Source organism: Octopus sinensis, linkage group LG1, assembly GCF_006345805.1.
Source record: "Octopus sinensis linkage group LG1, ASM634580v1, whole genome shotgun sequence".
NCBI lineage: Eukaryota > Metazoa > Mollusca > Cephalopoda > Octopoda > Octopodidae > Octopus > Octopus sinensis.
This window is the reverse complement of record NC_042997.1, coordinates 42,752,598-42,765,965: the sequence shown is the minus strand read 5'-3', so window position 1 is coordinate 42,765,965 and position 13,368 is coordinate 42,752,598. Positions and strand designations below refer to the sequence as shown.

Sequence of the window (13,368 nt, the reverse complement as noted above, 5' to 3'; positions counted from 1 at the left end):
TATAGCATCACATGATGAGGAAGACAACTGAAAATTTCTAGGGAACAACTTGCTGAGGGCCACTGACCAGATCTGTGGATGGTGCAAAGTCCCCTCTCGACCCAAGGTAACGTGGTGGTGGAACAATGTTGTTGACAAAGCCATTAAGGAACAGAAACAGGCTTGGAAGGACTGGAAGAACAGTAGTAGCAGGGAATTGTATCAGATTGCCAGAAGTTGAAGCTAGGGGACAGGTTTATTTAGCTAGAGGGGAAGCAGATAAGAAAAAATTTGCCAATGTTCTGCGCCATGAGGACCAAAGACTTGAAGTATTTTGTGTTGCAAGACAGTTTGTGAGAGAGAATTGTGATGTCATAGGAGAGAAATGTGTCCACATGGATGATGGTTCACTTGCATTAAACAAGGCTTTGGAGAGAGAGATTTGGAGACGCTATGGAAAGTTGCTAAATAAAGAGAATGAATTGGAGAAAGTGAGTTTGTCGAATGCTGACCCAACAGAGGGACCAGCTATCTGAATTGACAATACCTTGGTAGATAAAGCAATTAAGGGTATGAAGACAGGGAAAGCCCCCAGCTCATCAGGAATCACCACAAAGATGCTCAAAATATCTGGCAGTGTCAGGATTGAACTCAAAACATAAAGAGTTAGATTTGAACTCAGAAAAATGCCACTAATCATTTTGGTCCAGTGCACCAACCTACCACAGTTAGTAGTAATAATAACAATAATCCTTTCGACTATAGGCAGAAGGCCTGGTATTTAATTTATCAACCCCAAAAGGATGAAAGGCAAAGTCAACCTTGGTGGAATTTGAACTCAGAACGTAAAGCTGGAAGAAATGGTGATAAGCATTTTATCCAATGTGCCAACAATTCTGTCAGCTTGGCATCATTCATTGTCATCATCATCATCATCATAGTAGTAGCAATAGTAACTCAGGAAAAATTTATAAAAAAGAAAAAGACCACCCAAGTCCCCCTAATGTCTAAACACATTGTGGATTGAATATTGAAAAGCTTTTGACAGCAGAGCACACTTCTGGATATTGGAGACATAATACACAAACAAAATAGTTCCAGTAGTAAAACAGTAGATCAACTACACCCTGTCAAAATGGGAAATGTCAGTAATAGTGCATGAGATGATAAAAACAGCCCTGTCCTCTTGATAGGAATTTTTATTTCAGAGAGGTTCCTTGTTATCCTTTGTCCTGTTCTGTTTAGATCTGACTCCATTAAGAAATCTGCTGAATCAAACAACTAACAGTAACAAAGTCTATAGACAAAGTATAAACCATCTCATTCTGGGTGCTTTGAAAGTATTTGCAGGCAGCAACAGCCAGCAGAAGATACTAAAAAACTGAAAGTGAATTCAGCTGAGTTGTCAACATTTGTAGAACTAGAAAATGTGGTGAAGATACTCAAAGAAGATCTAGATTAATTCATACGTTTAAAAAGTGAAGTTAAATTTAGACACTGAAATTAGAATTAGAAGAGACCACTCACACAATTATTCAGTAGTAGAGGAAACTGATAAAGAAATAAAGGGGAAATATGAAAAGAAAACTCCTAGTTAGGAAAATTAGAAAATAGCTGGACTAATGTTTAACTCATTAGCTTTTAAGCCAGCCATGTCTGTTTTATGTTCAAACTGGCCAAATCCTACTTCTTACACCAACTCTACAAAGTTATTATAAAAATAAATAATCCCATTGAAATCTCAAATGTACAAAAGGTGATGTATGATTAATTGAAACCTCTGTGAATAAATATGCTTTACTTTTGATGGTGCAATCTGAATGCTAAGGAGTTAAACACTAAACATTATGTCAGAAATAAGATAATCATCATCATCATCATTTAGCGTCCGCTTTCCATGCTAGCATGGGTTGGACGGTTCAACTGGGGTCTGTGAAGCCAGAAGGCTTCATCAGGCCCAGTCAAATCTGGCAGTGTTTCTACGGCTGGATGCCCTTCCTAACACCAACCACTCCGTGAGTGTAGTGGGTGCTTTCTACGTGCCACCCGCACAGGTGCCAGACAGAGCTGGCAAACGGCCACGAACGGATGGTGCTTTTACGTGCCACCGGCACGGGGGCCAGGCGAGGCTGGCAAACGGCCACGAACGGATGGTGCTTTTACTTGCCACTGGCTCGGGGGCCAGGCAAGGCTGGCAACGGACACGAACGGATGGTGCTTTCACATGCCACCGGCACGGGGGCCAGGCGAGGCTGGCAACAGACACGAACGGATGGTGCTTTTTACGTGCCACCGGCACGAGGCCAGTCGGGGTGGTGCTGGCAACGGTCACGAACGGATGGTTCTCTTACGTGCCACCGGCACTGGTAACTCAGCTGCAATTTCCATTGATCAGAATAAATTTATGAGCTGCTCCCATTTCTATAGCTTCAACACATAGAAAGAAGAAAGAACTTAATACAAGTAGGGAGCTATTACAAAGTAATCCAAGTGGATCTGTGAAAATACTCAGGAGCAAACAGGGAGAAAGCAAAAACCATTTCTCTATTTGGGTCCAGGTCTGGGCTTGGGCATAAGAATTTGCATTGCAGCTCCCTGCTTCACGATCTTAATGTCTTCTTTCAAAGATTCTGGTTTGTCAAAGCCTTAAAATGACATCAAAGAAAAGACTGTTTTCTCTCCTAGTTAGGAAAATTAGAAAATAGCTGGACTAATGTTTAACTCATTAGCTTTTAAGCCTAACATGAAGCCACCTCCTTCAATACTGTTCCCTCCATTCAGTTAAGGGGTCTTATCTTGTGAGTTACTTGTTAACCTGTGCCACACAAAAAAAAGCACCTAGTTCATGTCGTAAAGTGGTTGATATTAGGAAGGGCATCCAGTCATGAAAACCATTCCAAAGCAGACAGTAGATCTTGACACAATTTACCAGCCCCTCTCAAACCATCCAACCTGTGCCAGCATGGAAAATGGACATTAAATTATGAGGATGAATATGTGTTTATGTATATCAGTGATAGATGGTAATATTGGTAGTGTACCAAACAAATATCTTGAGGTATTTGGCTGTCTTTTGACATTCATGCTCATTTTACCTTAATACAATAAATACTGGACTGAATATCAAAGCTGATATAATTGTATAAAGCTTTTGAAGCTTGTTGCCTCAGCATGGCTGCCGTCCAATAACTGTAAACAATAAAAAATATACAATTATTAGTATATAAGGGAAGAAGAGGTTAAGTACACTGATGAGAAAGATTTTAACTACAGACAAATATAATTAAAGAGAACTTTTTAAAACGTTTTTAAAAAGAATTGGGATAATAGGTGACCTTATATCCTGCAAGTGAACTAGTATAAAATCTAAAAAAGGACTCAGTCAAAAGCTTTGGTCACATGATAGAAATTGAAGATCAATGCCTTGTTACAAATAAAATATAAAAAAAGAAAAATTCACAAAAAATAATAAATCTACTAAAATATAATAGTTTCAAATTTTGGCATGAGGTCAACAAGTTTAGGAGAGTCAGTAAGTCAGTTATGTTGATCCCAGTACTCAGCAGGTTTTTATTCTGTCAATCCAAAAATGATGAAAGCCAAAGTTGACCTTGGCAAAATTTGAATTCAGAATGTATTTAAGTGCTGGAAGAAATGTCACTTAACATTTTGTCTGATGTGCTGATGATTCTACCAGCTTGCTACTTTAATCTACTAAAATATAGTAATAAAACTAGAGATTAATGTCAGTTGTAGATGATGTAGTCAATGTAAAGAAATATTCAATCACATCATTTCTTGCTGTTCAGTCCTCCTCTCAAAAACGAAACATATCCCCAGACATAACCGGGTAGGCAGCTATATCTACTGAGCAATGTGCAGACACTTGAACATAAACTCAGAATAATTGTTACAAGCATGTATTAAACCTTAATTTATATCTCTTGGATAATATAAAGGATCAGAATCGAAATCGATCAATGGAAATTGCAGATGAGTTGCCAGTGCCGGTGGCATGTAAGAGAACCATCCATTCGTGACCGTTGCCAGCGCCGCCCCGACTGGCCTCGTGCCGGTGGCACGTAAAAAGCACCATCCGTTCGTGGCCGTTTGCCAGCTCCGTCTGGCACCTGTGCGAGTGGCACGTAAAAAGCACCCACTACACTCATGGAGTGGTTGGCGTTAGGAAGGGCATCCAGCCGTAGAAACACTGCCAGATCTGACTGGGCCTGATGCAGCCTTCTGGCTTCACAGACCCCCAGTTGAACCGTCCAACCCCTGCTAGCATGGAAAACGGACACTAAACGATGATGATGATGATGATGAATATAAAGACACTTCAACATACATTTAGAATAAGTGATATAAGCATTGCATTATACCTTGTCTATGTCAATGACTTACCAACGAAAACCTGGGGCATGGTTGTCCAAATAACATAGTTGAATGTTTCATTGAAATAACAAACATCTTTTTTCTATTGTAGTGTCTTTGTATATCAGCATCTTTATAGAATAATGTTTGAGTAACTGAGATTAGGATTCTGAGTTTCCATGTCTTTCTACCTTTTAGCATTCAGATTGCTTTGTCGTCGAATGTAATCTTTTACTTGTTTCAGTCATTTGACTGTGGCCATGCTGGAGCACCGCCTTTAGTCGAGCAAATTGACCCCAGGACTTATTCTTTGTAAGCCCAGTACTTATTCTATCGGTCTCTTATGCCGAACCGCTAAGTGACGGGGACGTAAACACACCAACATCGGTTGTCAAGTAATGCTAGGGGGACAAACACACACACACATATATATATGAAGAGAAGATTGCATTGTTTATACCTTTTATTCTTTTGAATAAGTATCAGTGGAATTTTTGAAACATATGTAGAAAGAAAAAATACTTGTTTAAACCTGCGTTAACTCCATTTTTTATTCCTATTATTCAAATATTCAACGTAAACACGAAGTTTCAACCTTTATAAACAAGGAGTTACAACATCTTTACTTGTGAGATTTTTGCTGTCCTGGTAACTATTCATTCATTTATCCGTGTTAAATGTTAACAAGGTAAAATACACTCATCTATTTATAATACTTTAATCAGGTTTATTAATAACCTGCTAACTGAATAGTTACAGCATATGGAGTTATTGAATATTAACGCATCTCTTAAGGACATTCCTATTCCACCTAAGAATGTTTTCCTTAAACAACTTGTCAATAAGATTAATTCATTCATCAACCGAATAAGATGGCTTACCTTTTTCTTTGACAAAAATGACACTCAACAACACACTAATGATAAAACATCTGAGTTCAGCAAGTTATTTAAATCTAAAAATAGTCCGCCGCCTAACCCAAGGTTGAAGCAATTTGAAGATGATCTCTGGTCCATTGTGAGAAATGTAAAATTTCAACGGTCACCACTAAGAAATAAACATCTGAGGTATCTTCGCAACATCACCAAAGAAATCAATTCTATGGATACTATGTTGGTTCAATCTGATAAGACTGGAAATCTGTACAAACTTTATAAAGACTATTATTTGGAATTACTTGAAAAAGAAATTCAGAAAAAGTATAAAATTGCTGATAAAAGAATACTTAAGAAAGCCAACATCGAGGCTATGAAAATCATGGAGAAATATAACCTACAAATGAAGACAGAACCACTTGTTCCTAAGCAACCTAGGTTTATTTTGAAGGATCACAAACCAAATTTTTTTACTAACCCATCATTAAGGCTTATCTGCCCTTCTAGCTCTGACATCGGTATCCTTAGTAAAAATATACTAGATAAATATATTCCTAATCTAATCAAAACATTAAAACTTAGTTTATGGACTAATTCATTTGACGTAGTTGACTGGTTTAGGTCTATTAACAGTAAGGTGAGTACGAAGTTTATCCAGTTTGATATTTCCAATTTTTATTCGTCTATTAATCCAATAGTACTTAATAAGGCACTTTGGCTTGCTCATAACAAAGCTGGTCTCACCCGAGAAGAAATTAATGTTGTGTTGGCAGCCAGAAGATCTATTATTAAATTTGATGATAAGTTGTGGGTCCGTAAAGACACACCAGATAGTTTCGATATACCTATGGGAAGTTCTGATTCAGCACAGATAGCTGATTTGGTCTGTATATATATTCTTTTTGAAATGGCTGAAGAGTTCCCTAACATTTATGGAGGTCTATATCGTGATGATTGTTTACTTTACCTCCAAAATGTTTCTAACCAAAAGGTACAAAAAGTTAAGAACAGTTTAGTTAATTTTTTCAGTAGAATGGGCTTAAAAATCGTTTTTGATGACGATCTGACGAAGGCCAACTTTTTAGATATTACGCTTAATTTACACAGTGACTCTTACTTCCCATATCATAAACCGTTGACCAATCTTAAGTACATTAGCAAATTTAGTAATCATCCTGGAGCAATTACTAAGAATTTAGTTAAGAATATTTCATTTAGATTATCTAAATTATCTGCTAATGTTGATATTTTCAATAATAACGCTGAATTCTATAACTCTGCCTTAATCAAAGCAGGTTATACAGAAAAAATTTTCTACATTGATTCTGCTCAGTCTAATTGTAAATTCAATAATGTAGATAAGATTTCTAGTCGTAAAAGAATTATTGATAACAAACATAACTTACGCACCGATACAAAGCGAATGAAGGCAGATAACCCTTATTTATTCCCCTATTACCGATCTAAAAGTAAATATAACACCTTCAAAAGTAATTACGCTATGAATACTAGTAAAAATATTTGGTTAATAATTCCTTACGGGAGACAAATTAAATCTAATCTCCCACTGCTGTTTCGTCAAGCTATTGCTAGGAATTTTCCAAATAATTCTAGATATTACTCTATAATTAATTCACATAAAGTTAGGATAGGTTTTTCAAACACAAAAAATCTCTTGCAAATTATATCTTCTCATAATAACAAACTGTTAAATATTAATACATTTACTAATACTAACATTAATTTAGCTACTACCATCCAACCCTCTAGAAATATTAATAACAAGGTTATTGTATCTGAAGTCAATCCCAATAGAATTAAATTTATGTCAAGTAACTCTAAGATTAAAAATTCTATATATCAGTGTATAATCAGTACTCGTAATAAAGTACAATTTTACATTGGAAGCACATCGTTAGAGTTATCTAAGAGAATTTCTATCCATTACTCAACATTTAGGGATAGAAATAAACGGAATAGTACCGGTCTCAGCAAACTGATTTGGAATTTAAAAGACCACAATGAACAATTTCATTTGGAATGGTTGATCCTCTCAATTTCGATACCATATGACAAAGGCAAGAAATTCTGTCTTCTCTGCAATTCTGAGCTATTTTTCATTATTTTTTCTAAAAATACTCTAGTAAACACGGTTATAGAACGAGCATACAGATGTAAGCATTGGCAAAAACATACTTTTAGTGCACATAAGTAGTCTCTATCATTATATATAGTTTAGACTTTAATTTCCTTTATATTTAACATTCACTATTAATATCCCTACTCTTTCTGTTAGCTACTTATGACGTTATATCATATAACGTTTTTTTAAACAATATTAATAGCGTTCTGTCTATCGCTATACGAATCCATCATTTTTTGCTAAAATGTCGTATTGACAAGTTTCGTTTTTTCCCTTTCCCGAAGAGAAGATTGCATTGTTTATACCTTTTATTCTTTTGAATAAGTATCAGTGGAATTTTTGAAACATATGTAGAAAGAAAAAATACTTGTTTAAACCTGCGTTAACTCCATTTTTTATTCCTATATATATATATATATACATATATACGACAGGCTTCTTTCAGTTTCCGTCTACCAAATCCACTCACAAGGCATTGGTCGGCCCGAGGCTATAGCAGAAGACACTTGCCCAAGATGCTACGCAGTGGGACTGAACCCGGAACCATGTGGTTGTTTAGCAAGCTACTTATCACAAAGTCACTCCTGCGCCTTATATATTAAATGTAACTGTTGTTTAGAGTGACATGCTAGGGTAGGTGTGAGATGTCTGATCTGGCAGGCATCTCACACATAAAGCAGATGGATTATTTGGACCAGATATGCCCAATTTATATTCTAAAGGGTTGAGCAAGTTTTTACACTACCAACTTCGTATCTGTTTCTGGTGCTTGTAGGTAGTATTATATTTTGAAGAATGGAAATGTCTAGATGTTACATTTACTTTATTGTGCTGGAAACTGTGTTTTGTTACATCTTATTATGATAGTTTAGTTTGTTCTTGTTTGCTGTGAAAATGTTACAGTGTTTCGAGTTGATTGTGTAGAATATATACTGTGTGATTTGTGTCACTGAATTGAAAATGTGTTGAATAGAATATGTTGTGTGCAAAACTGTAAATTCTGCTTTATTTTATTTTAAAGCTACAATTGGGTTTTTTTTTGTGTGTGGAGGGAGTTCTTTTGTCATACCAATTGCCCTGATTTCTGTTTATGTTGTCTTATTGCTTACCTTCACCTTAAGGTCCTTGTACTTGGACAGATTTTTTTACTTCCTCCCTGGCAATGTTTTTGATAGGGATAAATCAAGATGTGTAACATAGCTTTCCCGTCTTTTGTAGTTTGGATAATCGCATTCCAGATTCTTGTAACAGTGTCCTTTACATGAATTGAGTTTGGTACATTCTTCTATTAATCATTAGTTTCATGTTGAAATGTCTGCCCAATAGATATAGTAACCTTCATGTTCATGCATGTGGGTATATTTTGCTTTCAGGTACAAGGCTACTGGAAATGGTGTAGTTTGTTGTTTAATTGAAAAAACAAAGGTTATTCATATTTCATGTCATTTGTTTTCATGTAGAGATTTAAGAGTAGTTTTCTGTGGAAGGATCCATTGTTGGCTCTGCAAGCGACTAGCAAACTGCTTGTCAGTTATACAACTCCTCTCCAGTTCTTACCATTACAAATAAGTTTCTTACAAAGAAACTGATTTGCAATTTAGTGGATTCAAGCATTATGAGTCTGTTGTAGTTACCAGTAGCACAGTATACAACACCAATAACAGAATTTGAACCACTGACCAACAGCTCACCACCATTTTGATGCAGTCAGCTACAGTTTTGTATGTAAATGCATGCAATTTTATACAACCTAAAATTGCTGCATGTAGGTCTTGGTGTTGTTTAGTCCCAGTTCAACCCTACCTAAGCAGACATATGATCGAAGAGATTCAAGCTATGACCATCCTGTGACTTTAGGATTATCTAGAATTACATTATCTAACATATCTGTCACATTTTCTTTTTAAAGATGGCAACGTATGATTTGTGGCCGATTTGAATGATATTGAAAGTGAAAGGACTACTTCTAAGCTCTTTCATTGGCTCATGGGTACTTTATTAGCTTTAATGGAACAGAGTTAGAGTTAATATATGCTTATAGAATATAAAGCAGTGAGCTGGGAGAATTGTTTGCCTGCCAAACAAAATGCTTAGTGGCACTTCAGCCAACTTTACATTCTGAGTTCAAATTCTACCAAGGTCAACTTTGCCTTTCATCCTTTCGGGGTCAATAAAATAAGTACCAATTGAGTCCTGGGACTGATGTACTTGACTTACCCTGTTCCCCAATACTTGCTGGCCTTGTACCAAAATCTGAAACCAATATATGTGTATGGAGTATATTTTTAAATATTTTCTTATCTGCTAACTGACACTGAAATTATATTTGACTCAAAATCTCTTCTCTCTATATATAAACGGCAGTTTGTCTGTCTGTGTGTCTGTCAGGTTGTACCCTCACCCTGACCCCGGCTTTCAACCGATTCTAATTAAACTTGACGCACACATAGCCCAATGTCACAATTCAAAACTAACGCAGCGAAAATTTTGAAAAGTTCCCCCAGTTCTGAAAAAAATCGATAAATTCAACATGGGGTCGAGAATCTAAGCTTTTTATATGCAACACATTTTCTGTCTAGGGGACACAACTCGACCTTTTTATCACCCAAAGGGACAGCTAGGAACATCGTATACACAGAAGTATTCGAGTGAAGAGAAGACATTGCAACCTACACATGCGCCTTCGTTCCCTAGAGGGAAAGAACTAGATTGGGATTAGTTGTTGCCCACTAGGGGCTCTTACATACCCGGGCAACGCTGGGCTATGCTGCTAGTAAAGTAATAAATCTTATGTAGTTTTAGATTTTATTGTTTTGTAAGAGTATAGCAAGTAGGAATGGTTGCATTCTTTACTTATGTTGAGAATGAATTAATTCTAAATTTGCTAATCATTTTTCAGAGGACAGCTTGGGGAAGAATATTTTGGTATTTGGTATTACACATTAGTTGTTATATGCTGTTTTATGTCGATTTGATTATATAAATATACTGATGCAGTAAATTTAAGATGTTTGTGTGTCTGAGTGTACAGGCATCTCAAAACATTCAATATCTCTACTTGATATAAAAGCAAGATAAACAAATGTCAGTTAGCAGATAAGAAACATAGGCGTAGGAGTGGCTGTATGGTAAGTAGCTTGCTAATGAACCACATGGTTCCGTGTTCAGTCCCACTGTGTGGCACCTTGGGCAAGTGTCTTTTACTATAGCCTCGGGCCGACCAAAGCCTTGTGAGTGGATTTGGTAGATGGAAACTGAAAGAAGCCCGTCGTATATATATGTATATATATATGTATATATGTATATATATATGTATATATTATATTGAGGGTACTACTATTCGTAGATACCAACACGCTAAGAGGGACCAATGCGGTCAAAACTACTAAAAATAAACAAAATTTTACCGAATGCAAAACTTCAAAACACATCATTTTAAAAAAGAATTCAGTTTTTTAAAATGATGTGTTTTTTAAAATGATGTGTTTTGAAGTTTTGCATTCGGTAAAATTTTGTTTATTTTTAGTAGTTTTGACCGCATTGGTCCCTCTTAGCGTGTTGGTATCTACGAATAGTAGTACCCTAGAATTTACGGATTTTTTCTCTTACGAGGTTTTTCACGCTGACTACTGATAATTTCTTTTAAAGATTTTATCCTCAATTGTTAATTTATATATGTATATATATATGTATATATATTTATATATATATATATATATATATATATATATATAGAGAGAGAGAGAGAGAGAGAGGAGAGAGAGAGAGAGAGAGATGTGTATGTATATGTTTGTGTGTCTGTGTTTGTCCCCCCAACATCACTTGACAACCGATGCTGGTGCGTTTACGTCCCTGTAACTTAGCAGTTCAGCAAACGAGACCGATAGAATAAGTACTAGGCTTATAAAGAATAAGTCCTGGGGTCGATTTGGTCGACTATAGGCAGTCCTCCAGCATGGCCACTGTCAAATGACTGAAACCAGTAAAAAGAGTAAAGAGTAATAATAACCAAATTCAAAATTCTTTGTACAATCTTCGTTTATTACATCAAACATTCCCTTTTTTAATAGGATCTCCTTGTATATATTGCCAAAGAAGGTGTCACAACAACTGACTTATTTCGGAGGCCAGGTAACCCTTATGATACCCGACGGATTGTCAAGCGCTTAGAAGAAGGAAAACCTGTGATATTTACCAATTATAACTTTTATACTCTGGCATCTGTAGTCAAGGTAAGGGTTCTAATTTTTAATTTTTTTCTCTTTTATCATTTCAGTTGAAGGATTTTTTTTTCATCTTTAGAGAAATTGCTTTTATGATAGAAACACCATCCTACTGCTAAATAGGAACTTATGGTCAATTAGCCACAACAAATAAAGTATACAGTTATTTACTTTATTCTTGAGCATACAAGAGTTACATAAGGTTTGAACTTATGACTATGAAGTCACTGATCCAAAAGCTTGAAATCAACAATTGTATCGCATTTAACTTAATAAGTTATTAAAATTTGTTGACAAAAAATGATAAGTTTCTGTTTGCTATTCAACCTCACCCGTTGTGTCATTATTCTTATTATTTACTTTTTTTTAATCTTCATAAATATGTGACTGCATTAAACTTCAAATATTTTTGAAAGGTCACATCACATTGTTTTTAAAAATTGTTTACGCCATCATTTGGATGTTCTAAAAATCCTTTCTTTCATATTATTTCGCTCTGTTGATAGTTTGTTGTATTGTTGAATCATGTAATTCAAAATATTTGTGAAATGTTCTTCCCTTAATAACTAGGGAGATATTTAAAATATTTGGTGAAATAATAGACATTTGTCTTTATATCAGTTTTCTCCTTGCTAGTTTAGAAATTTGCAAGTTTGTTTTTTTATATGTTGATGGTTGCCCTTTTTGCTATTTACTCCTAAATTGTGAAGTTAAAGCAGAATCTGTTTGTCAAAGTTGCTAGAAGCAGTGTTTTGTACAAGTCAGAATCGAAATTGAACCAATCCTATGACTGGCACCCGGCAGATGCCAGGACCCCTGGACTGGAGATATGTAAAAAGCACTATCCAAATCGTGGCCGATGCCAGCGCCGCCTCAACTGGCTTCCGTGTCGGTGGCACGTAAAAAGCACCATCCGAATCGTGGCCGAAGCCAGTGCCGCCTCGACTGGCTTCCGTGCAGGTGGCACGTAAAATGCACCAATCCGACCGTGGCCGATGCCAGCCTCGCCTAGCACCAGTGCAGGTGGCACGTAAAAAGCACCCACTACACTCACGGAGTGGTTGGCGTTAGGAAGGGCATCCAGCTGTAGAAACATTGCCAGATAAGACCGGAGCCTGGTGCAGCCTTCTGGCTTCCCAGATCCCCGGTCGAACCGTCCAACCCATGCTAGCATGGAAAACGGACGCTAAATAATGATGATGATTATAAAAACTGTGACTCTGCATCCAATAAGAAATAACGTGATTGAGTGTTTCTACATAAGATTTTCTTATGTACAAATCATTTAAAATCATGATCATCATTCTTGGTTTGATGCTTGCAAATGGAATTTGCTTCTCTGGCCAAATACCCTTTGCATCACCAACCCTCACTTGTTTCCAAGCAAAGTAATATTTCCCCATGGCCAAATATTCTTCATGGAAGACTCGAAATGAGGGACTTCTGGTTCTCAAGATGAGGAGGCACACACACACACTCACACATGACTAATTCTTTCAGTTTCCATCTACCATACAACTTTCATTGGCCCAATGCTATAGTATAAAAGCACTTGCCCAAGACGCCATGCAGTGAGAATGAAGCTGAAACCATAAAGTTGGAAGCAAACAAAATAATGTAGATAGAATTTATCATCTTGTGTGGTTAAAAAGTTTATGGTAATTTTCAAGGTAATTTTTTTGTTTTACAAAAAAAGTATCTTCCATGCTGCAAAATACAGTAAATATGATATTATAAAATTAATATTGTTAGAAAAAAACCAACATGATTTAGC

At 36.2% G+C, this 13,368-nt stretch overlaps 1 protein-coding gene across 3 annotated transcripts in view; it reads left to right on the top strand.

Moving 5' to 3' along the window:
- Positions 1-13,368, top strand: part of LOC115216434 — a 254,983-nt gene that overhangs the window by 178,333 nt on the left and 63,282 nt on the right. For all 3 annotated transcript variants that reach the window (XM_029785770.2, XM_029785784.2, XM_029785779.2), the window contains exon 4: positions 11,442-11,603. In XM_029785770.2, the coding sequence (XP_029641630.1) occupies positions 11,442-11,603 (162 nt within the window). The remainder of the gene's footprint in view (positions 1-11,441; positions 11,604-13,368) is intronic.